The following is a 21,478-nucleotide window of genomic DNA, read 5'->3' on the forward strand; positions in this document are numbered from 1 at the left end:
TGCCTACAGCTGACAATATTGTACGGTACACTTAAAAATTTACTGAGGGTACATACTGTATTAAATGTTCTTACCACAGTAAAATACAATTTTTAAACAATTTCAGGTCTTTCATCTCAGCTGCACGCTCAACCTTAGTAATCTGTCCATTCCCACTGGAGTTCTTCTAAACCTCTGTTCGAAGTTTTCTACCACTCTTCAGCCCCTCTTACTTTCTGTACATTATCTCAGCTCCTGCTTTCCAGAGTAAACTAGGACCATTAGTCATTACCTTCCTTGTCCTTCTTGACTCCCAAATCCCTCTTTTCACTCACATCCTCTCCTTGGATCCTGAACTCATTATCACTGCCCGCCTTCCTTAATGAAGTAAGCAGTATTCTATTACTATTCCAAAAACTAACACCTTTCACTTCTCTATATGCTTAGTACAATGATGGCTCATGACCAACCTAGACAGCATATTAAAAAACAGAGACATTACTTTGCCGACAAAGGCTCGTTTAGTCAAAGCTATGGTTTTTCCAGTAGTCAGGTATGCATGTGAAAGCTGAGCGCTGAAGAACTGATGGTTTTGAACTGTAGTGCTGGTGAAGACTCTTCAGAGTCTTGCAGTCCTTGGACTGCAGTCCTTGGAGAGCAAACCAGTTAATCCTAAAGGAAATCAGTCCTGAATATTCATTGGAAGGACTGATGCTGAAGCTGAAGCTCCAATACTTTGGCCACCTCATGCGAAGAGCTGACTCACTCAAAGACCCTGATGCTGGCAAAGAGTGAAGATGGGAGGAGAAGGGGACAACAGAGGACGCGATGGTTGGGTGGCATCACTGACTCGATGGACATGAGTCTGAGCAAGCTCTGGGAGCTGGTGATGGACAGGGAGGTCTGGCGTGCTGCAGTCCATGAAGTTGCAAAGAACTGGACACAATGAGTGACTGACTGACTGATGATGGCTCATACAGCTTGTGTGCTTCTTCAATTATAAGGCAGTCTCTACCACGGCAGATTAGAGTCTTATTTATTGATGTACTCCTGATAGTCACTATTTGCTGAACTAGTTCAGGCTGTGACTTAAACTCTTACTGAAATAAAAGCAATCAGCACTGACACAAGGAAAAAGAATCCAACAGTGCCTGAAGGGTAGAAACCACCACAATCAATGGCTTGACCATTATTAGCTATGCTTACTACTATCTTTAGTTTAAAACTATCTTTTCCTCCCAGGTACAAAGCCATTAAGTCAGAGGAAAAAGGCAATACATTATCCCTCAAAATGCTGAGGTCAGTTGGGGTGGGGGAGGTCCCCAAAAAACTTGGCGAGATTCCTATTTTTACCTAGGCCTGCTGGTAACATAAAAAGCAGCGAATTAAAAACCACCCACCTCTCCTCGGTGCACTCCGGCTTCTCTGTGCCGTCAATCTCGATCTCTATCAGCTCCTCCGCTTCTCTTTTCGTCATGGCTGGAGGGTTTCACAAGCTCAGCCCTGCAAGAGTTAAACTTTAAGACATTCTGAAATGCATAAGCAGACACATTACACAAGAAGTAAAGACCCAATTCAAATAAAACCCGACGGTAAGCAGAAGAGGAGGAAGCAATCTTCACATAGAAAATCCACAAGCAATATTCATAAACCAGTTTTTGTTTAAATGGTGTTTACCAGTCTGACATGACATCAGTATCACTCCCTTGGATTTACTGGGATGTTTTTGACCCTAGTCTCAGTCAACAAATTAATTACTTCAAAATCAAATGAAAGGCATGCCGACTGTACTACAGCAGTTGGGTCTTAATAACAGATTTAAACCTGCACCTTAAAAATCCACTTGGGAATTCCCCGTGGTTAGGACTCTGCGCTTCCACGGCAGGGGGCATAAGTTTGATCCCTGGTGAGGGAACTAAGATAATCACATGCCACACAGCATGGCAGAGGTGAGGGGGATCAACATGGAGCTTAAAAGTTTACAACTGTCCAGCTAAAAAGCTGTACTTTAATAGCAGAGTTTACAGTAAACCACTATTGACAGAGAAAGCCAAATTAAAAATTAACCCAAGCTATGATTTATGTTACAAACTACATACCTTATACATGCCAGTACAATATTCTCAAAAGGTAAAATAAAGTAACAAAATCATAGATGTGTGAATAACTGCCCTGATTACACACTAGAATTCTTTATGATTATTTTCAGATGTGGTTTTATACCTTTAAATCAAACTATTGCATTCTTTAATTCTCGAATGTAAAATTCTTACTCCCTACATTAAACTCCCACTGATCTTTGTACCACTGATGCATCATGTGCCGTTTTGTACCATGTGCGCTACCAATACTGAAACGTTATAGTTTGAAAAATGCTAAGTAATGCATAAAATAGCTGCATATGTTGGCAATCCTTTATGTCCATTTCCAAGGTGTTAATGCTGTAAGTTACAGGTTGTTACAACCTCACTTTGCATGCGTGCTCAGTCAGTTGCGTCTGACTATTAGAAACCCTATGGACTGTGGCCTGCCAGGCTCCTCTGTCCATGGAATTTTCCAGGCAAAAATACTGGAGTGGGTTGCCATTTCCTACTCCAGGGGATCTTCCCCATCCAGGGATTGAAGCTGTGTCTCCTTCATTGGTAGGCGAATTCTCAAAGGAATAAAGCATGTCTTTGGATTCCACATACACCCTCAGTTCAGAGTACACTTTTCTAAGTTTACTATTAGATATAAAAAAGCACTTTTATGTGCCTTTGACTCTGTGACTTACAAGGAATGGACCTCTAAATTTGGTACTTTAAAATCTGCAAAGGAGTTCATGCTTCCACTTTGAAGATCTGACAAAATGAAGAAATGCTAAATATTCATTCCTCTTAATGATAACCATTATTTACTGAGTATCAGGTACCACATTCAAATGCTTTGCACATAGCCTTATTTTGAGCCCACCCTTACATGAAAACTTGCGTTTTCAGCTAAGTGAGACTAGGCTGCCTGGGGCTCCACACTGTCACACTAGAGGTCCATCACCGCAAGCACACGCTTCACCAGTTTGCTCAAAGACGGGCTCTATTCTGCAGACACCAGCACAAGAGCCACAGCACGCCTCACCCGGAACACTGCAACAGCCTCTTTCTGGCAGGTTTCCCCCCGTGTCGGTGCCCGCGCTCCCTTACAGTCTGTTCTCAACGGATACAACAGCCGGCGTGATCATTTTCACAAATGAAGTTACATCACAGCACTGCTCGGGCTGACAGCAGTATTGGGAAGAGTCCTGGGCCCCTTCACAGGGCTCCTCACCCTCCCGCCATCACTGCTCCGACCCCCTCGCCTACACCGGCCTCCTTCCTTGCTCGTGCATCTTCCTGCTTGCCCACAGCACTCACCTTCTAACACACGAGTATTTATTGTCTTTCTTTCTCTGCTGGATTGCTGTCAAGTTGCAAGAACCAAAACTGTCCAAAAAGAACTCCAGGAACTTAGGTTGGTTTGCCTGGAATAGGGACTTTCCTTAGCTTCTGGAAGTGGGAGGAGCTTTCCCAGGTCTCAACTTCCCAAGGCATGGTAACCACCCAGAACCTGTGATTAAGGAAAATCACACGGCCAAGGGGAATTAAGTTTACTAAGTGCATGCGTGCTCAGTCATGTCCGACTCTGCGACCCCACGGACTGTAGCCCGCCAGGCTCCTCTGCCCATTGGTATCTCCCAGGAAGAAATACTGGAGTGGGTTGCTGTTTCTTCCTCCAGGGGATCATCTGACCCAGGGATTGAACCCACATCTCTGCATCTCCTGCATTGGCAGACAAGATTCTTCAGTACTGCGCTTCCTGGGACATTTACTAATCAGCTGACCTTAAAATACAGAGATTATCCTGGGTTATCCAGGTGAGTCCAGTGAAATCACAAGAATCATTAAAAGAGGAAGAATCTAAAGAGATCCAGAGATTCAAAGTGAGGACTTGACTGGCTGGCTGTGATTGGCTTTGAAGATGGGGAAAAAAAAAAAAGAGCCAGAATCCAATGAAGACAGGCAGCTTCTAAAACTTGGAAAAAGAAAGGAGACAGATCCTCCCTTAGAGCCTCCAGAAGAAATACAACTCTGCCAACACCTGATTTTATCCCAGAATGACCCATTTCAGACTTCTGACTTCAGGAACGTATGATAATAAATTGGTGTTTTCAAGCCACTAAGTTTGTAGTAATTTGTTACTGTAGTTTCAGGAAACATTCAAAGAATAATAATGAGAGGATGGGGCTCCCCACCAGGACAGAGACATATCATGCATATCCAGCAGAATGCACAGGCCCCAGCAGGTTTTGTTTGGGATGACAGAAGAATGAAGGGCTTTTGTCTTCCTTTCTTGCTGACCAAAGCCTAATCAGTCTTTCCTTTCTTCATAAAGCCCATTTCTTAATTGATACTATGTGTTAAAACTGTGGAATTCAACATGAGCACTAAAGCAAAGCACTGGTGGCTGTAACCCAGTAGGGACCAGACTTGTAGAACAGCGCAAGCTCACTGGGGAAGGCGTGTTTGTTCACAGATGTACACAAAGAACTTTGAACAGTGCCTCTCCTTTTGCAGGCACTGCATTTAAGTGTGTTTAATAAGTGAATGTTATAAAAAACCAAAGGGGCTTCCCTGGTGGCTCAGCTGGTAAAGAATCTACCTGCAGTGCGGGAGATTTGGGTTTAATCCCTGGGTTGGGAAGATCCCCTGGGAGAAGGGAAGAGCTACCCACTCCAGTATTCTGGCCTGGAGAATTCCATGGACTGTAGAGTCCATGGGATTGCAAACAAAGAGTTGGACACAACTGAGCAACTTTCACTTATGAACAGATCCTTGGGGCTCCTGTATTTCAAATAGTTGTCATTTTTGGACTTCCCTGATACCTCAGTTGGTAAAGAATCCACCTGCAATGCAGGAGACTCCGGTTCGATTCCTGTGTTGGGAAGATCCGATGGAGAAGGGATAGGCTACCCACTCCAGTATTCTTGGGCTTCCCTTGTGGCTCAGCTGGTAAAGAATCTGCCTGCAATGTGGGAGACTGGGTTCAATCCCTGGGTTGGGAAGATCCAGGGATCCAAATTGCCAACAACCACTGGATCATAGAAAAAGCAAGAGAGTTCCAGAAAAACACCTACTTCTGCTTTATTGATTATGCCAAAGCCTTTGACTGTGTAGATCACAACAAACTGTGGAAAATTCTTAAAGAGATTGGAATACCAGACCACCTTATCTGCCCCCCGAGAAATCTGTATGAAAGTCAAAAAGCAAATTACAACTGGACATGGAACAACAGACTGGTTCCAAATAGGGAAAGGAGTACATCAAGGCTGTATATTGTCACCCTGCTTATTTAACTTATATGCAGAGTACATCATGCAAAATGCTGGGCTGGGTGAGGCACAAGCTGGAATCAAGACTGCCGGGAGAAATATCAATAACCTCAAATACACAGATGACACCACTCTTATGGCAGAAAGTGAAGAGGAACTAAAAAGCCTCTTAATGAAAGTTAAACAAGAGAGTGAAAAAGCTGGCTTAAAACTCAACATTCAAAAAACAAAGATTATGGCATCTGGTCCATCACTTCACATCAAACAGATGGGGAAATAATGGAAACAGTGACAAACTTTATTTTCTTGGGCTCCAAAATCACTGCAGGTTGCGACTGCAGTCATGAAGTTAAAAGATGCTTTGCTCCTTGGAAGAAAAGCTATGACCAACCTAGACAGCATATTAAAAAGCAGAGACATTACTTTGCCGACAAAGGTCCATCTAGTCAAAGCTATGGTTTTTCCAATAGTCATGTGAGAGTTGGACTATAAAGAAAGCTGAGTGCCAAAGAATTGATGCTTTTGAACTGTGTTGGTGGAGAAGACTCTTGAGAATCCCTTGGACTGCAAGGTGATCAAACCAGTTAGTCCTAAAGAAAATCAGTCCTGAATATTCACTGGAAGGACTGATGCTGAAGCTGAAGCTCTAATCCTTTGGCCACCTGATGCAAAGAGCTGACTCACTGGAAAAGACCCTGATGCTGGGAAAGACTGAAGCCAAGAGGAGAAGGGAACGACAGAGGACAAGATGGTTGGATGCCATCACCAACTCAATGGACATTAGTTTGACCAAGCTCCCGGAGTTGGTGATGGACAGGGAATCCTGGGGTGCTGCAATCCATGAGGTCGCAGTGAGTCGGACACAACTGAGTGACTGAACAGACTGATAAGAACCATCTCACACCACATAATTGACTTCAGAAATCTAGACGGCTTAAATGTGAAAGGTAAAACTATAAAACTAATAGAACAAAGTGGTGGAATTTTTTTTGTGGTCTAAGGATAGAAAAGCATTCATTTCTTAAAATTCCAAAAACATATTATAAGGAAAAAAAGCTGATAATTTCATTACATAAAAGTTAAGATCTATGTTCAACAGACAAGATATAGTCTAGGAAGAGACACTTCCAATATCCATACATGATAAGGAAATAACAACTGGAATACACAGTGAACTCCTGCAAGTTGGTAACAATCCCTCAATAGTCAGGACAAATTAGAAAAGTAGGCAAAGAAGGAAACTCACCTAAAGGGAAACCAAAATGGCTAAGGACATGAGGAGATGCTCACGTTCAAGCTATTCACCTTATTCTGTGTGTGTGCGGCAAAGATCAGAATGCTGAAGACAGAAAAGAGCATTGGGACTTAGGAGCACAGGGATCCTGCCTCTGGTGATGGAGGACAGACAGGACTGACTACTCTGGAGAAACATCTAGCAGCACTTGCTCAAATGAAGTGATTATACCTATGACCCAGCAATCTTGCCCTTAGATAAGCATTCCAGAGACATTCTCACAGTGGTTGGTAATAATATGTTAAGTGTAGCTTTCCTGGAGATAGCTGAAACCTGGAGCCAATACAGGAACCCGTGATAAGAGAGTACTGCAGATACAAGAAAATGTGAAAGCAGCAGGCACTATGGAACTTTAGTAACAGAAACAAGGAGATAATGAACACACACACACAAAGCATAAAAACTGTACAGAAAAAAGTGAGAAACAGACTAAGGCTTATGCTGCTGCTAAGTCACTTCAGTCATGTCTGACTTTGTGCGACCCCATAGACGGCAGCCAACCTGGCTCCCCTGTCCCTATAGCCGGACAAAATTTAAAAGGATCATTTATGTTTTATTTTTCAGGGTCCACGAGCAAGTCCACTCCCATTTCCATAACCAACTTTTAAAATGAGTGAATTTTCTAAGGACTTCAGAAAAAAAGAAAGAACTTTAGGAATTTCCCTGATGGTCCAGTGATTAAAGTTCCATGCTTCCAATGTAGGGGGCATGGCTTCCATCCCTGGTCCGAGAACTAACATCCCACAGGTCATGCAGCATGACCAATAAAATTCAAATAAACAATCAAAACAAACAAAAAAGAAAGCACTGTAAGCAGACAGGGTAGGATGTCCCCAGAAAAGAAGAATCAGGCATGGCTTTTGACAAATAGAAGCAGTTTTTTTCCTAAGCCATTTTGAGATCTAAGCCTAACCACAATGCTTACCCTTGAATAGATCTCAGTAATAATGCTCTTAAGGAATAACAATAGCAAAGATAATAAATCAGTATAAAAACTCCAGGTTCTGTTTCCATGGTAAAGATTAGCCTGAAGCACTTTCTTGAGCTGCTCTGCAGAATTTAAACCCTCCTATAGTGCTCAACCACTAGATCAACTATAACTTAAAGGATGATGATATTGACCTTTTCTGACCTTTGTGACTTCAATCAACTAAAGCTTGGATGCTGTCAACCTCTGCCCCAATCCTATCCTGAACTCTCCTCTTCAAGTTCCTTCATGAATATGCATATATCCTTAGCTTAAGACTTTTCCCAATTATGCTGCTTTGGGAAAGATCCCCCGGTGTTCTTCTTGCTCTAAGTAATAAATCTTTTCTTCTCCTGCTCTTTGGTTTGGTTGTCTTTAGTCTCACACACAAAAAGATGAACCCAGTTTTCTGTAACTACCAGAGACTGAGAAATAGCCCTAAGGGCTTTGATCAACAGGGATACTTGGCACACCTCTTGACAGAAGCACTAAAACAGAGTTGTTACAAGAAATTTATACTGTGATCTTTCAAAAAAGTTAGAGATCAGTCTCTAAAAGGTGCCAAGGGTGGGGGGGGGGGGGGGAAATGAATCCAATACACTTTTGGAAAACACTGTGTTAAGTCTCTGAATTGATCTTCTTTCTCAATTCTCTAAATTTAGCGTAAAGAAGCAATGGAGACATTTGGCAAGCTGTCCAAATCTTTGCTGTCATTGCTTGAGTGGGTCTTAGTTCTTCTCCTGGAGCCAACTGCCCAAGATTCTATGTCAATACTTAAGAAAATGGAGAAGACAGTATTACTTGGAGACTTTTCCACATAGGAAAACGTCCCTTGACACCGGTTTTTCCTGGATTAAATCGAACCTGCATTCAGAACACTTCACAAAATGAATACAAATTTATATTTAACTAAAAATTCCAGGAAAGGCTAGTATTCTTTAAAATACAGTTATATTCACCACTATCTTTTAAAGCCACAGATAAATTTGAGGATTATTCTCCACTGGAGCACGGTATTAGTTTACAGAGTTTAGGATGATTTTTCATAGTGAAGGACAGTAAGTAAATAAAGGATAAATAAATATAAGTGTAATCTGGGAGTTTTTCTCAAGTTAAAAAATACTGTTAAATATTCTGAGAAAAAAGACATTTTTGTTTTTTAATGATAAAAGTCAATAGCTAAGAAAAAGTAAAACACAGACATCTGTGTGTATACATGTGGAGAGAAAGCAAGTGTGGCGGAAGTGTGGCAAACTTGGCGATTCTGGGGGTGAAGGTGTACCTTGCACAATTTCACTGTATAATTATTTGAATTTTCCTCTAGGCGAAGTTTTATAAATAAAAGTTGGAGGGAGATTAAAGTCAACAGTTTTAATTGACTGTTCAGCCTCCACATATTCCTTCATTAAACACCTAGCTCATTATTTAGATTCTTATTTTTAAGACGATTCACGCCTCATGTCATTGCTCCTGTAGACGCAATCTAGGTAAAACTGACGTTAAGTCCACCTCGCGTCAGAATTTGTCCGAAAATAAGTAAGGCTGGAAAGCTTGGATCAAATCCTAAAAGAGAGAACTTATTATTCCCTCCCGTTTCGAACTAGTTGACCCAGTTTCTTTTGACATTAAGACAATACAATACCTAAGAACATTATCCCTGCCCAGTTCTTTGCTTAAATGGACCCTTCTAAACCTTTGCTACCTCCAAGGATGAGAACTACAGCGAGTATTTCTAAATCACTAATCTCCAGCAGTGCACATTAGGCGTGGTCCTCCCTGCCGTTAACCTAATCAAACTGGGATTCCTAAATACAAAGACGTTGTTGGTTTATCTTCCAGCCTGCAAAAACAAACTTAAAAAGCTGACAAGCTACACTAACCCATCGTTTTCTCCTTGTCTCACTTCCTCGTTTCTAAAAGAAACCCAATGGACACCATAAACATTAAACCGATGGCTTTAACGCAACTGTAAGACAATTCTAGAAAGACCACTGGACGCGAAGGGAGAGCGCATCGCTGAGCTGGCAAGAAGATCGATATGGCATAGTCCTGTGAAATCCCAGGGGCGTCGGGATCAGGTCCCGACCGCGGCGGCGGCGGCGAAGCGCGGCGGACAGCCGAGCAGGGGCACAGGGCGGGGAGGGGGCGGCGAGAGGTGACAGGAACTACCCGGGCCCCGGGGGCGCGCGGCCTCGCGGAGCCCCGCGCCGCGCGCCCCCCGCCCCTCCCTGCACAGCCTCCCCCGCCCCTCCCCACCCGGCTCCCTCAAGTCTCCACGAACGGAAATGGGAGTCACAGCGCCGGGGACCAGCGGAAACAAAACACAGAGGCGGCCGCGGGGGGGCCGCGGTGGGGGAGAAGGCCCCGGAACGCAGCCGGCCCGCGCGGGCCCGCGCTCGCTTCCTCCCCCGCGGCCGCACTCACCCGCTCCGGATTCGGCCCCGTCGCCCCCGCCCGCGCTCCAGAGCCGGCTGAGAAGCGCAGCGGCGCGGGCTCCACGTGCAGCGTCTCTCCCGGTAAGACCCGCAGCTCCCGCGACTCGAAGTGGGAGGCCCCTGGGCCCTTCCCGCGAAAACGGCGCAGAGAAACTCCAACCCCCCCACTCCCGCCTCCCAGGCACCCCCGGGTTCGGGACTACAACTCCCAGCAGGTTGCGCGAAACGGACGCTTGAGGCAACGGAGGCTCACGAGGCACAAGGGAGCAGCTACGCCCCAGATCGCTTTGTTTTACACTGTCAGTTTGCACAATCGTATACCTCAACAACCCCCCAACCCCCAACCAAGGAATAGGACGCTGAATCGGGGCCGGGGGTACTGAACTAGGGGACAGGCCAGTCCAACGGCGCATGCGTACAGCACACGGTTTCCGAGAGGGAAAAAGAGAGCGGGTCAACTTGGGCGAAGGAAAGATGGCGGGGGCGTCACTAAAGGACCCGGAAGCACTTACCCTCCACTTCCTCCTCCTGTTTGGCTTCTGTCTCACCTAGAGCCGTCCGGTCGCAGAGTGTCTCCGAGACGCTTCCTGTCCGGTGAGTGTCGACCGTCTGAAACGGCGGCCCATAATGCATTGCGATGGCGGGTAGGCGGGTGGGGGCGGAGCCAGGGCCGGAAGTAGAACGGGGCGGCGGAGGCGGCGGCGGCTGGCGGCTCGGCCCTGAGTGCAAGGTGACTGGGAGGGTAACTGGACTAACGTGGCCTCTTGGGACTTGGGTTCTGGGTTTCTTCACGAGGTCTGGGATTCCCTTTTCCCTCTAGGACTCTGGAAAAGAGAGCAACCTTATATCCCGGGGCGCCTTCACGGCCTGGCCCGGGCTCATTTTCGACCTCGGCGCCTTTCGGCCTTGAAGTTTGCTGTAGATTCAATAATTAGCCAAAAAATCCCGCTCTGAGGGCCCAGCTCAGGGTGGCGCGGGCGGCGGGGAGGCCGGCGCTTCGTGGACTTGCAGCCCGTCTGGGGCAACCCAAGGTCATGTCCGCGGGGCCGGTCTGCCGCCAGGCCTGCTCTTCCCGGACGCGTGGGAGGTGGTTCTGAACTATTTAAGAATAGAACGTGAGAGAAAAAGACAATTATCATCTTAAAAGTTGGGACGCCACCTAAAAATGTTAGTAGTGCTGAAACTTGGTTACGCGGCTTTTGTTCTACATCACGGTTTCCTGGAGGAGAGCACGAACCTTGGACTGGCCGGTCATCACCGTAAACAGGAGAGCTCTCGGCACAGGGCCTCTCCTTATGCTGTGTTCTTTTCTAGCTATTGGCTTCCCCAGTTCTTTGAGTGTATCCAATGCTTGCTGGCGTGCGTGGCCTCGCATAGTACTGGAATAGAGGACTTAATCATAGTTGATACTTGATATACCTATTTGTGTAATGAAGTGTATATTTCTTGTTAGATATTCAATCGTTGCGGGGGGCGGGGAATGAAACAGGAAAAGGAACAAGTTTTGATAGTGAGATTATGTATTCATTTTTTAGATAAGTTGAGTTTGAGAGCAAGATAAGACTTATGAAGCGATGAGTGGTGTTGATGTATGGGTTTGGAATTCAGGAAGAAGACCACGTACAATTAGGTGTGATTTAGGAATCATTAATAGGTAGATGATAGAGACAGAAAAAGTGAAAGTGGATTTTCCCCCTTGTTGGAGTAGGAGTAACATGATCCTCTGTGAGATTAAATTAACTGTGGGAATATGAGTAATTTAATAAACTGTCTTGCACATTGTCTTACTATCTGTAAAGGAGGCGTAGAATACTTGGCTCTGTTTCTTAACAAGATTGATGTAAGGGTACCAGGAGAGAATATGTATGGAAGTACTTAGCAGAATACCTAGGGCTGAACAGATGTTAGCGTGACCCTATAGTGGAGTGTTGTCTGTGTTTATGTTGCCAAAAGGGAAAGTATACACTGAGTTGCACAATTTTAAAAATGTATTTGTGTCCTGTCAGATTCTGTTGTGTAACTTGGGATCGGGTACTTAACCTCTAAGCCACAGTTTCTATATGTGTAAAGTGAGACTGATATTAAGTAGCACCTTGGGTGTTAGTCGCTCAATCGTGTCCCCAACTCTTTGTGACTCCATGGACTGTAGCCCACAGGCTCCTCTCTCCGTGGGATTCTCCAGGCAAGAATACTGGAGTGGGTTGCCATTCCCTTCCCCAGGGGATCTTCCCCCACCCAGGGATCAAACCCGGATCTCCTGTATTGCAAGCAGATTCTTTACATCTGAGCCACCAGGCAAGTAGCACCTTAAGGTCATTCACATAGTTTTCTTTCATTCTGCAGGTGAAGGATATTTGGTAGACTGTAGGATTTATTTTGATAGTTTTTATATGCTACTTCATGGGCTTCCCTGGTGGCTTAGTTGGTAAAGAAACTGCAGGGCTGGAGACCTGGGTTCGATCTCTGGGTGGGGAAGATCCCCTGGAGAAGGGAACAGCAACTCACTCCTGTAGTCTTTCCTGGAGAATTCCATGGACAGAGGAGTCTGGCAGCTATAGTACATGGGGTCGCAAAGAGTTGGGCACAACTGAATGACTTAACACACACGTGCTATTTCAGGTCTTCTCAACCTTAGCACTTTTGACGTTTTGAACCAAATGTTTCTTTGTCGTGGGGAGGCTATTGTTGTTGTTGTTACATGATTTTGGCAGCATCCTGGTTTTTACACACTAGAGGCTAGTAACACCCTGTCAGGACAGCCAAAAATGTCTTCGGACATCGCCAAGTATTTCCTGTGGGACATCCCCACTGCCATTAGAGAACTGCAGTGCTATTCTTCATCTTCTAGCTTAATGCTTTCCCACTCTCACTAGTAAAGGGCCACTTTCCCTCCAGCCCTTGTGGGTATCTTTGAAGAATCCAGTAAAAATGAATTACTGGAAAATTTAGTAGATGAAAGACAAAACAATGGAGACACAAAAACTTAATTGCTTCCCTTGTGGGTCAGCTGGTAAAGAGTCCTCCTGCAATGCGGGAGACCTGGGTTTGATCCGTGGGTTGGGAAGATCCCCTGAAGAAGGGAAAGGCTGCCCACTCCAGTATTCTGGCCTGGAGAATTCCATGGACTGTATGGTTCATGGGTCGCAAAGAGTCGGACAAGACTGAGTGACTTTCACTTTCACTGTTGAATTCAGCAGGTACGAATTAAACTCTGTCAGATTGCTGTAAAAGTTTCTAAATGCTTATTCCCAATTTTGATACTACAGTGGAGCAGTCAGACAGTACTGCCGACTGCGGCAGTACTGCCGACTGCGGTCCTCAGACCGCACTTTGAGCAGTAGTATTATAATTTAATAGTTCGGTGTGACTGCTTATTTGACTTATTTGGGGAGCCTGGAGAATCATGTTAGCATGTTGCTGCTGCTGCTAAGTCGCTTCAGTCGTGTCTGACTCTGTGCGACCAGATAGACGGCAGCCCACCAGGCTCCTCTGTCCCTGGGATTCTCCAGGCAAGAATGCTGGAGTGGGTTGCCGTTGCTTTCTCCAATGCATGCTAAGTCGCTTCAGTCCTGTCCAACTCTGTTCGACCGTATGGCCAGCAGCCCACCAGGCTCCTCTGTCCACAAGATTCTCAGGCAAGAATGCTGGAGTGGGTTGCCATTTCCTTCTCCAGTTAGCATGTTGGGGTTTCACTTTAAGGTTCAGAAGTTTTATCAAGCTATATCGAAGTGTGACTCTATCAGTCCAGCATGGCTTGGTCAGCTCTTTCTGTTTAATCAGTCTTTATTAATCTGGGGCACTTTCTTCTAATTTTTCTATGATCTCCTTATTCTTTTTCTTTTGGAATTCCTGTTTGCATATAATTGATACTTTTACGTTTGATCTTTTCAAGACACTAAATGAGTTCTCAATTGAAATCATCCTGTAATTTATACCCTATAATTTTTTAGTTAGAAAATCGTGTATTTTAGTTTCAGGAAGTCTAAGAACTTAGAGGTCTTTAAGTCCTTAAAATTCAGGCTTCTTCACAAATTCTATTTCACTGATGAGGTTGCACCGCTTGATTTTCCCTCTCTTGTTGGTGGGCTCCCTTGTGTGTGTGTGGTTTTTTTTTTTGGACTCCCTTGCTGTTTTCTCTTGCTGGTTCTTTTGGACTTAGATCTGGTTTTACAGTATTCGTGAATGCCTGGAATCCTGCAGCTGTACCGGGTGGAGCAGTTTCTCTCCTGTGGGCCTGTGAAATGCTACTGAGGCTGAGGCAGCTGTCTGCAGGCTTCCTGCTCATAGCCCTTTTTGCCTTTTGAGGGGGCTAGGGGAACCTGGTAGGCTAATTTGGGAACCAGTATTACTCTCTCTCTGCTGAGGGTGGGTGGTCAAGACTAAAAAGTCCATGAAGAAACACCCCATCCCATATTTTGTGTTTTCTTTCTGCATCTGACCTAGTGGAGGCATGAGGCCTGAGTGATTCTGAACTGCTGCTAGGTCCCAGGGCCTTTTGCTTGTGAAGCGAAACACTTGCAGTGAGGGGTAGAGAGGGAAAGGGATCTTTGGTCAGGTGACTGATCTTAGTATTCACTGAGTTCTGGTATGATTTTAAGTTCTGTAGCATTAACTGGGTAGCGTGGCTGAGCGGTCTAAGGCGCTGGATTAAGTTCTGTAGCACTTGGTAGAATTAGATACCCACTATAACACATGTACAGGGGTTTTACAATTATGTTATTTTAAAGTGGCTTCACATGCTGGCTCTTGTTTACAATAACAGGATCACCATGATTCTTCAGAGATTCTTCAGGTGGTCCTCTGTTCTTCAGTCTGCAATCTCAGTCTCTCTGAGGAGGAACATTGGTGTCACAGCAGTGGCGTTTAATAAGGAGCTTGATCCTGTGCAGAAACTCTTCGTGGACAAGATTAGAGAATATAGAACTAAGCGCCAGTAAGTGGGTGGGGGTATTGGTGTTCATGTGCATATTCAAAGTATGTAAGTTTTGACATGGTAAAAAACTACTTGGCGTTTGAAAGTGTCTTAAGACCTTTTACTGAGCTGATCCCTGTGGTACAGGTTCCTTAGCTGCTCCAAAAGAAAAAGATGAGGACCTTGATATTTAAGTCCCAAATTTTATCTTATGAATTCCCAGGGAGAATTGCATTAAATTTAATGCCATTTTAGATATATCCCCACTGTAATGTTATTTATTATAAACTGGAGTCAATTCATACAAGTACATAGGATCTTGGAAATCGTTTAGGAACCATATTTGAGAAAATTAAGCCCCTTAGACAATGATTATCCTAAGGTCATAAACCTAGTTATGGGGAAAATATACTCAGAATATTCTCTCAATTTAGTGATCTCTCTGTGACATCGTGATTTGGGGAGAAATGTACAAGCACAGCATTTTTTAACGTTACTTCCACAGTTAATATATTTCTGGGACTGTCAAAAGACAGAAGACTTTGAAATGGCATAGAGCAAGTCCAGGGAAAACCTCATTACGGAACCACACAGTTTTGAATGTGATTGATGACCTCAGCCATCATCAGATTTCACCCCCAGATCTTTGACAAAGTGATACAGATCAGTTCAGAGTTTTGTTGTCTTTTATTTAGTTGTCTACCATATACAGAGCACTGGACTATTGAGAGTGGTGGGCTACAAAGAAAGAAGCCACTTGGCATTTCCATAATATTCTTCAAGTCTAAGAGGGTAGAAAGTTTGTAAGCAAGTAAATATAATAGAAGGTAAAACAGGTTAAGTGATAAGGTAGTGACACATTCAGTGTTTGGGGAACTTCTTGGAAGGAATCCTCCTTTCTAGCTGGTACATTTTGAAAGGTGGCATGGAAGAGTGATGTTTCCAAAAGCTTGTGAATCCCAGAACTGGACAATGATCATCAATCATCAAAGTATCTGGTTGAAGGCTCTATCTAGAACTGTGCTATTTATTTCTGTGGCTGTTATCCACATGTGACTATTCAAATTCTAATTGAGTATAAATAAAAATTCAGTTCCTCATTTGCCTTTTAGGCACATTTCTGGTGCTCAATACCAGATATGGCTAGTGGTTACCACGTTAGACAGCACAGATCCAGAGCATTCTGTTACAGAAAGTTGCTGTTGCACATGCTGATAGAGAAGAAAACTGAGTCCATGACAAGAAACATGATCAACAAGTTCTTAAATTAGAGCTGGCTCAGTGGTGGTTTTTTTTTTTTTGGAAATTACAAATAAGATCCTATGCTTTTATCACAGGCATAGGTGAAAATACTAGCCTTGATGGAATTTTCACTTATATTTTTTTTATTATATTGTTCATTGATAAGTGGGCAGTAACATTATGACAAACAGAAGAATTTGTGCAAATAGTTAATTAGGTCTAATTGGCCCGTTGCTGGTCTGTGATGTGAAAATCACTCAGTTGTGTCCAACTTCCTTCAATCCCATGGACTATATAGCCTGCCAGGCTTGTCTGTCAATGGGGATTCTCCAGGCAGGAATACTTTAGTGGGTATCCTTTCTCCAGGGAATCTTCCCAACCCAGGGATCAAACCCAGGTCTCCTGAGTTGCCGGCAGACTCTTTACCATCTGAGCCACCTGGAAAGCCCAGCTGGTCCATGATGGTTTATCTTTACGAAGCATGGCTCTTTAATTTTGTCATTTCATTGCTGAGCAAACAAAATACAGACTCCCAGGCTTTACATTCTGGGCCTCCTGTGATCTGAGTCCTGCTGGCTTTTCCATCTGGGCTGCTTAGCATTCTCCACATACCGCCAGTGCTTTCCCACCTTCTCATCCTTCCTTTTGAGTCTTAGAATGTCGCAAAGTACAATCTGAGCCAAATGCATGGTTTGTCACAAATGTCACCTTTTTAAAATGAAATCTCCCTGTTTAACTTAGCAAAAGTGACCCCTCACCTGCAGTAGCTTTTTGTTATAAACTGTGTCTTTGAAGGTTATCCCCTGACTGCCTCACAGCATAAATGTTTGTTATTTTTTTTTCTTCTAAATGGTAAAACCTCTGAGGTTAGGAAGTAACTTGCTTCTTTGATAGGCCGCTGTTATAGAGACTTAAACCCTTTAGTGGTGGTTGATTTAAAAGCACAGTGAAAGTAGATAAGTGAGTGTTCACGGTGTGCCAGGCACTGGTCCATGAGTGGTACATGTGCACAATCTCTTAATTCTCTCAGCACCATCAGGTAAGACTTCTGAGTTGTCGATGCAGAAACTAGAGTTCGGAGTGCTTCATGCCTTGCTCTAGTTCACACAGTAACTAGATTGTAGAACTGACAATTAATGGAAGCAGTCCTTCACCCCAGAGCCCGTAGACTTAGCCATTACACCTTATTGCTGCTCAGACGCTGAGAGATTCTGACTTTTAATAATACTGATACTAACAGACCTTGAATGTTTTGTTTGAAGTTGCCTCATTTGTGTGAACCCTCATCATATTTAAAATTGTTTGAGGTTACATTCAAATTGAAATACTTGTTACCTTTCAGAAAAGTCTGCTCTTCCCTATGCTTGGAAGATCTGTGAAACTTTTTTGTTTCTGTAAACTCATGTTTAAAATACATTTTTACTTGGTCGTGTACACTATAGGACATCTGGAGGTCCTGTTGATGCTGGCCCAGAGTATCAGCAAGACCTAGACCGGGAGCTTTTTAAGCTTAAACAAATGTATGGTAAAGCAGACATGAATACGTTCCCTAACTTCACGTTTGAAGGTAAGTCTTTGTAATCACAAATTCATTGTTATGACAATTACACGTGAATGTGATTTGAGAGCTCTGGGAGTTGGTGATGAACAGGGCATGCTGCGGTCCATGGGGTCGCAAAGAGCTGGATATGACTGAGCAACTGAACTGAGTGTGTGAATGTATTAGGACAGTGGCATGTGTGGCAAGCTCCGGGGTAAATGCCACTGGAGGAGATCCCATAGCGTAGAGGTTAAATGGTGGGGACCTAAAATCAAATGTCTGAAAGTATCATTATTGGCTATGTGATTTGGGATAGTTAACTGGTCCCTGTTTCTCATCTGACATTTGGGTAAGATTATACTGTCTTAGTTGTAGTTGAATGACGTAATATGTGTAAATTCATAGAGCCTAGTTCATTGTAAGTCCTAAATAAATCTTAACAGTTATATTTCCATCTAGATGTTTCTTTAAAAAATCGGAAGCTGGATGAGATAAATATTAAAGTTTTTTAGAAAATATACTTCATTGCAGTATGGCTAAGTTTGAACCTTTCTTTCCTCTTTTTAGACCCCAAGTTCGAAGTTGTCGAGAAACCGCAGTCTTGAAGCAGTAATGTAAAACTGATCTGGTAATTTGTCCTAGTTGAGCTGTACAACTACCCAGAAGTAACAGAATAAACACACATTTCACAGCTGTCAAATGTTCTTTTAATTCTGATTTCAAGTAAATTATTTGGTGATGTTAGGTATACAGTTGAGTGTATTGAATTTTTTTTTTAATACATGTTACTTTATTTGCTGTGCCGGATCTTAATTGCAGCACACAGGATCTTTAGTTATGCATGAGAACTCTTCGTTGCAGCATGTGGGATTTAGTTTCCTGCCAGGGACTGTACCCAGGTCCCCTGCATTGGGAGCTTGGAGTCTTAGCCACTGGACCACCAGGGAAGTCCCCAAATTCTTTGTTTTTATACCCTCCTGTTTGATTATATGAAAGCAGATGGAGACCTTGGATTAACTGAGTACCACTTGCCCCAGACTCGCCAGATTCTCTTCAGTGTTGAGGTGTCCTGTTTATTTTGGAGACTTACTGCCTGCCAGAGGGGAGCCATCCTGACTGAAGAAAGGAGTGTTCGCAGTGGAGGATGTCACACCTGCTCCCAGAATATGAAGAAACGGTTCAGAAATCATTGATCATAGCTTTTTCAGGGAACTCGGGTGTGACTGTGAATACATCCAGGGACTTCCTTTGTGTTTTTACTTCCATCTCCTCATGTGTTAAATGCTTTTATTATCCCACACTTCCCTCCTCTCCCCTTGGAGTGTAATGGTCACCGTGTCTACTACAAGGCTATGCGGATAGATCAGGGAAAGCTGGGGGCAGGGGAGAGGAGGGTTCTACAAAGCAATTTACTTGAAAATAGATTAAGCTGTATGGTGGTGTTTGCCCAGTGGATGGAATATTGAGCAGATGTGCCAGATAAGTGGCAGAGCAGGTGCGTCAAAATTTAAGTCAGTAGACGGTTCTGTTTTTAATTTTTTTTTTTAAAAAGAGGCAGCTGTGCCTTTTTAAATCTGACACTCTCGTGTCAATAAATACGTGTCTTTAGTAAAACTTTGGAGATTTCTTTTTAAAAAGTGAAGTTGAGAAAAACAGTCTTTCTTACTAGGTTATCTCACTTCAAAAGGAATAGATTTTTACTATGGTGTACTGTACTAGCTGAAATCTAAACCTGGTGAAAGTATAAAAGTGTTGGTCGCACAGTCGTGTCCGATTCTGTGACCCCATGGACTATAGCCAGCCAGGCTCCTCTGTCCATGGGATTCTCCAGGTAAGAATACTGGAGTGAATAGCCATTCTCTTCTCCAGAGGGTCTTCCTGACCCAGGGATCGAACGCGGGTCCTCCTGCATTGCAGGCAGATTTTTCACCGTCTGAGCCACCAGGGAAGCCCCGGTGTTCTTAAAAGAAGGACAAGTTTGAGTTGAGGAAAGGTTTGGGAACCAGAAATGGACTTGTGCCTGCCTGTTTCGTGTCTGTAGTGCTACTGTTAACAACCAAAGAGGGCTTCTGTTCTGGGCAGTTTTTACTTAACTCCATTTAGTGTAGGATTTTCTGTTTCTCTGACTGTTGCTACCCTTGGTGTGGCAGCACAGTGCTGGCTCTGGTGAGATGCTTAATGTGTGAGTTCGTGGAGCGCTCTGCAGGCTAGCAGCTTTCCTCATGCAGATTACCTTAATGGGAGGTCCATTCCAACCTGTCTTTTCCAAACCCCCCTCCACTCCCACTTCAGCCACACAGTCCACAGCCTCTTGTTTCAGATGTTTGCTCTCAGTGTGTTTGACAGGAAGGCTCAAGACCAACTATCTACTTTCCAAGCTGCCTACTTGACCACCAAAAACAGATCCTTACTTTGAGACACAATGGGAAGATAGGTGCCTCACCATTTCCTCTGTTCCTTGATATCTTTGCCTTTTGCTCAAATAGCTATTTGGCAGGTGCCTTCAATTGTTGCTGGTGGTTTGCTTTAAAAAATTCTCTTTACTTGCCTTGGGGTGAGTTAGGGAATAGAACTCAGGGCTTTGAGAAAGACACACAATTTGGACAATTCATTCTCTGTCTCAGGCTTCCCTTGTGGCTCAGCTGGTAAAGAATCCATCTGCAATGTGGGAGACCTGGGTTCAATCCCTGGGTTGGGAAAATCCCCTGGAGAAGGGAAAGGCTACCCACACTAGTATTCTGGCCTGGAGAATTCCATGGACTGTATAGTTCACAGGGTCACAAAGAGTTGGAGATGACTGAGCAACTTTCATATTCTGTCTCTCTCCATCCCTACACAATTCAGTTTATGGATTTTGTGTGCTGAGGTAAAGGAAAACCATGGTAATAATTTCAGGGTAGCACAACTGTCTTTTTATGAACATCGAAGCAGGTGTTTATACCCAAATTAGTTACGAGTTTCTTTGGAAAATGTACTTGTCAGCCTTCAGATAACAGAAAAAGTCCCAATCAACTTTCTGTTACATGGATATAAAACTCTTTCTCATTCTCTTTGCTATATGGTATCCTAAAATTTAGAAAAATAAGTTTCTTGACCTATAGCAACTTCAGTATAATTGATGGTAGTTAAATGTTTGGAATAAAAGGAAGGTTGAGAATGAAAAGTTAAATGGCAACTAACTTGAGGGATCTAACAACTGATTGTAAAAATTCTCAATTTTTATACCATCTTTAAGAAGACCATCTTTAAGAAGCACTTTGTCCCACATTCAGTGTTGAAAACATTATAAAATGGAGCATCTGCCCTCAATCTTAAAGAAAAACAAGTCCTTTGTTGACACACCTGTTCATGTTTTGAGAACATTGTCTTAGTCAAAAGTATAAAGACCTATTATACTCTAGTATGTGTTAATTAGTACTTAAAATCTTGGTCACATAGAAATATGGCATATACTAATTCTGTGTCCCCTGTTTCTTGTTTGTAGGGGAAAAAAACTTTATAAAAGTCTCCTATGCTGTCCCTACGCTGAATTCCAATGAGTAGGCTCAAGCAGTTAGTGGACAGGAGTCACTGGCCTTCTCATCCCACCCCAACCCCCACAAAGAGCTATAGAGAACAATCTGATGCATATCTTTGAGTTGTTCTGCAGAATCATCACAGGACTGTTACTACATGCTGACCACAAGCTTGCAGATCCAGAAGGTTGAGATTGAGACATCACCTTGTTACTTCATCACCATATTTTGCCTTAAAAGTCTTCCCTTA

General features: G+C 43.6%; 2 protein-coding genes across 6 annotated transcripts in view; one reads left to right on the forward strand and one right to left on the reverse strand.

Moving 5' to 3' along the window:
- GABPA (GA binding protein transcription factor subunit alpha) overlaps positions 1–10,639 on the reverse strand; it is a 37,796-nt gene extending 27,157 nt beyond the window's left edge. The window contains exons 1-3 of one of the 4 annotated variants that reach the window (XM_061134392.1): positions 4,877–4,895; positions 3,369–3,475; positions 1,380–1,482 (exon numbers count right to left, since the gene is read on the reverse strand). In XM_061134392.1, the coding sequence (XP_060990375.1) occupies positions 1,380–1,456 (77 nt within the window). In that variant the 5' untranslated portion in view covers positions 1,457–1,482; positions 3,369–3,475; positions 4,877–4,895. Of the gene's footprint in view, positions 1–1,379; positions 1,483–3,368; positions 3,566–4,876; positions 4,896–10,008; positions 10,192–10,531 lie in introns of those variants that run through there. The other 3 variants (XM_061134391.1, XM_061134389.1, XM_061134393.1) reach the window with 3 other exon arrangements.
- On the forward strand, positions 10,478–18,413 carry ATP5PF (ATP synthase peripheral stalk subunit F6). Of its 2 annotated transcripts, none has more exons than XM_061134395.1 (4): positions 10,478–10,613; positions 14,782–14,952; positions 17,616–17,740; positions 18,281–18,413. In XM_061134395.1, exons 2-4 carry the CDS (start codon positions 14,789–14,791, stop codon positions 18,316–18,318), a joined length of 327 nt encoding a protein of 108 aa, XP_060990378.1. In that variant the 5' UTR covers positions 10,478–10,613; positions 14,782–14,788; the 3' UTR covers positions 18,319–18,413. The 2 variants fall into 2 exon arrangements, with proteins under 2 accessions (XP_060990378.1, XP_060990379.1); XM_061134396.1 differs by lacking the exon at positions 10,478–10,613 and adding an exon at positions 10,620–10,749.
- Positions 18,414–21,478: the final 3,065 nt, after the last annotated feature.

The sequence above is a fragment of the Dama dama genome, chromosome 31 (assembly GCF_033118175.1).
Source record: "Dama dama isolate Ldn47 chromosome 31, ASM3311817v1, whole genome shotgun sequence".
In the NCBI taxonomy this organism is placed as follows: domain Eukaryota; kingdom Metazoa; phylum Chordata; class Mammalia; order Artiodactyla; family Cervidae; genus Dama; species Dama dama.

Coding starts and splice junctions, on each gene's coding strand:
- ATP5PF (XM_061134395.1), top strand. CDS start 14,789: ATGATTCTTCAGAGATTCTTCAGGTGGTCCTCTGTTCTTCAGTCTGCA. Junction 14,953..17,615: donor GAATATAGAACTAAGCGCCA/GTAAGTGGGTGG, acceptor TGTACACTATAG/GACATCTGGAGGTCCTGTTG. Junction 17,741..18,280: donor CCCTAACTTCACGTTTGAAG/GTAAGTCTTTGT, acceptor TCCTCTTTTTAG/ACCCCAAGTTCGAAGTTGTC.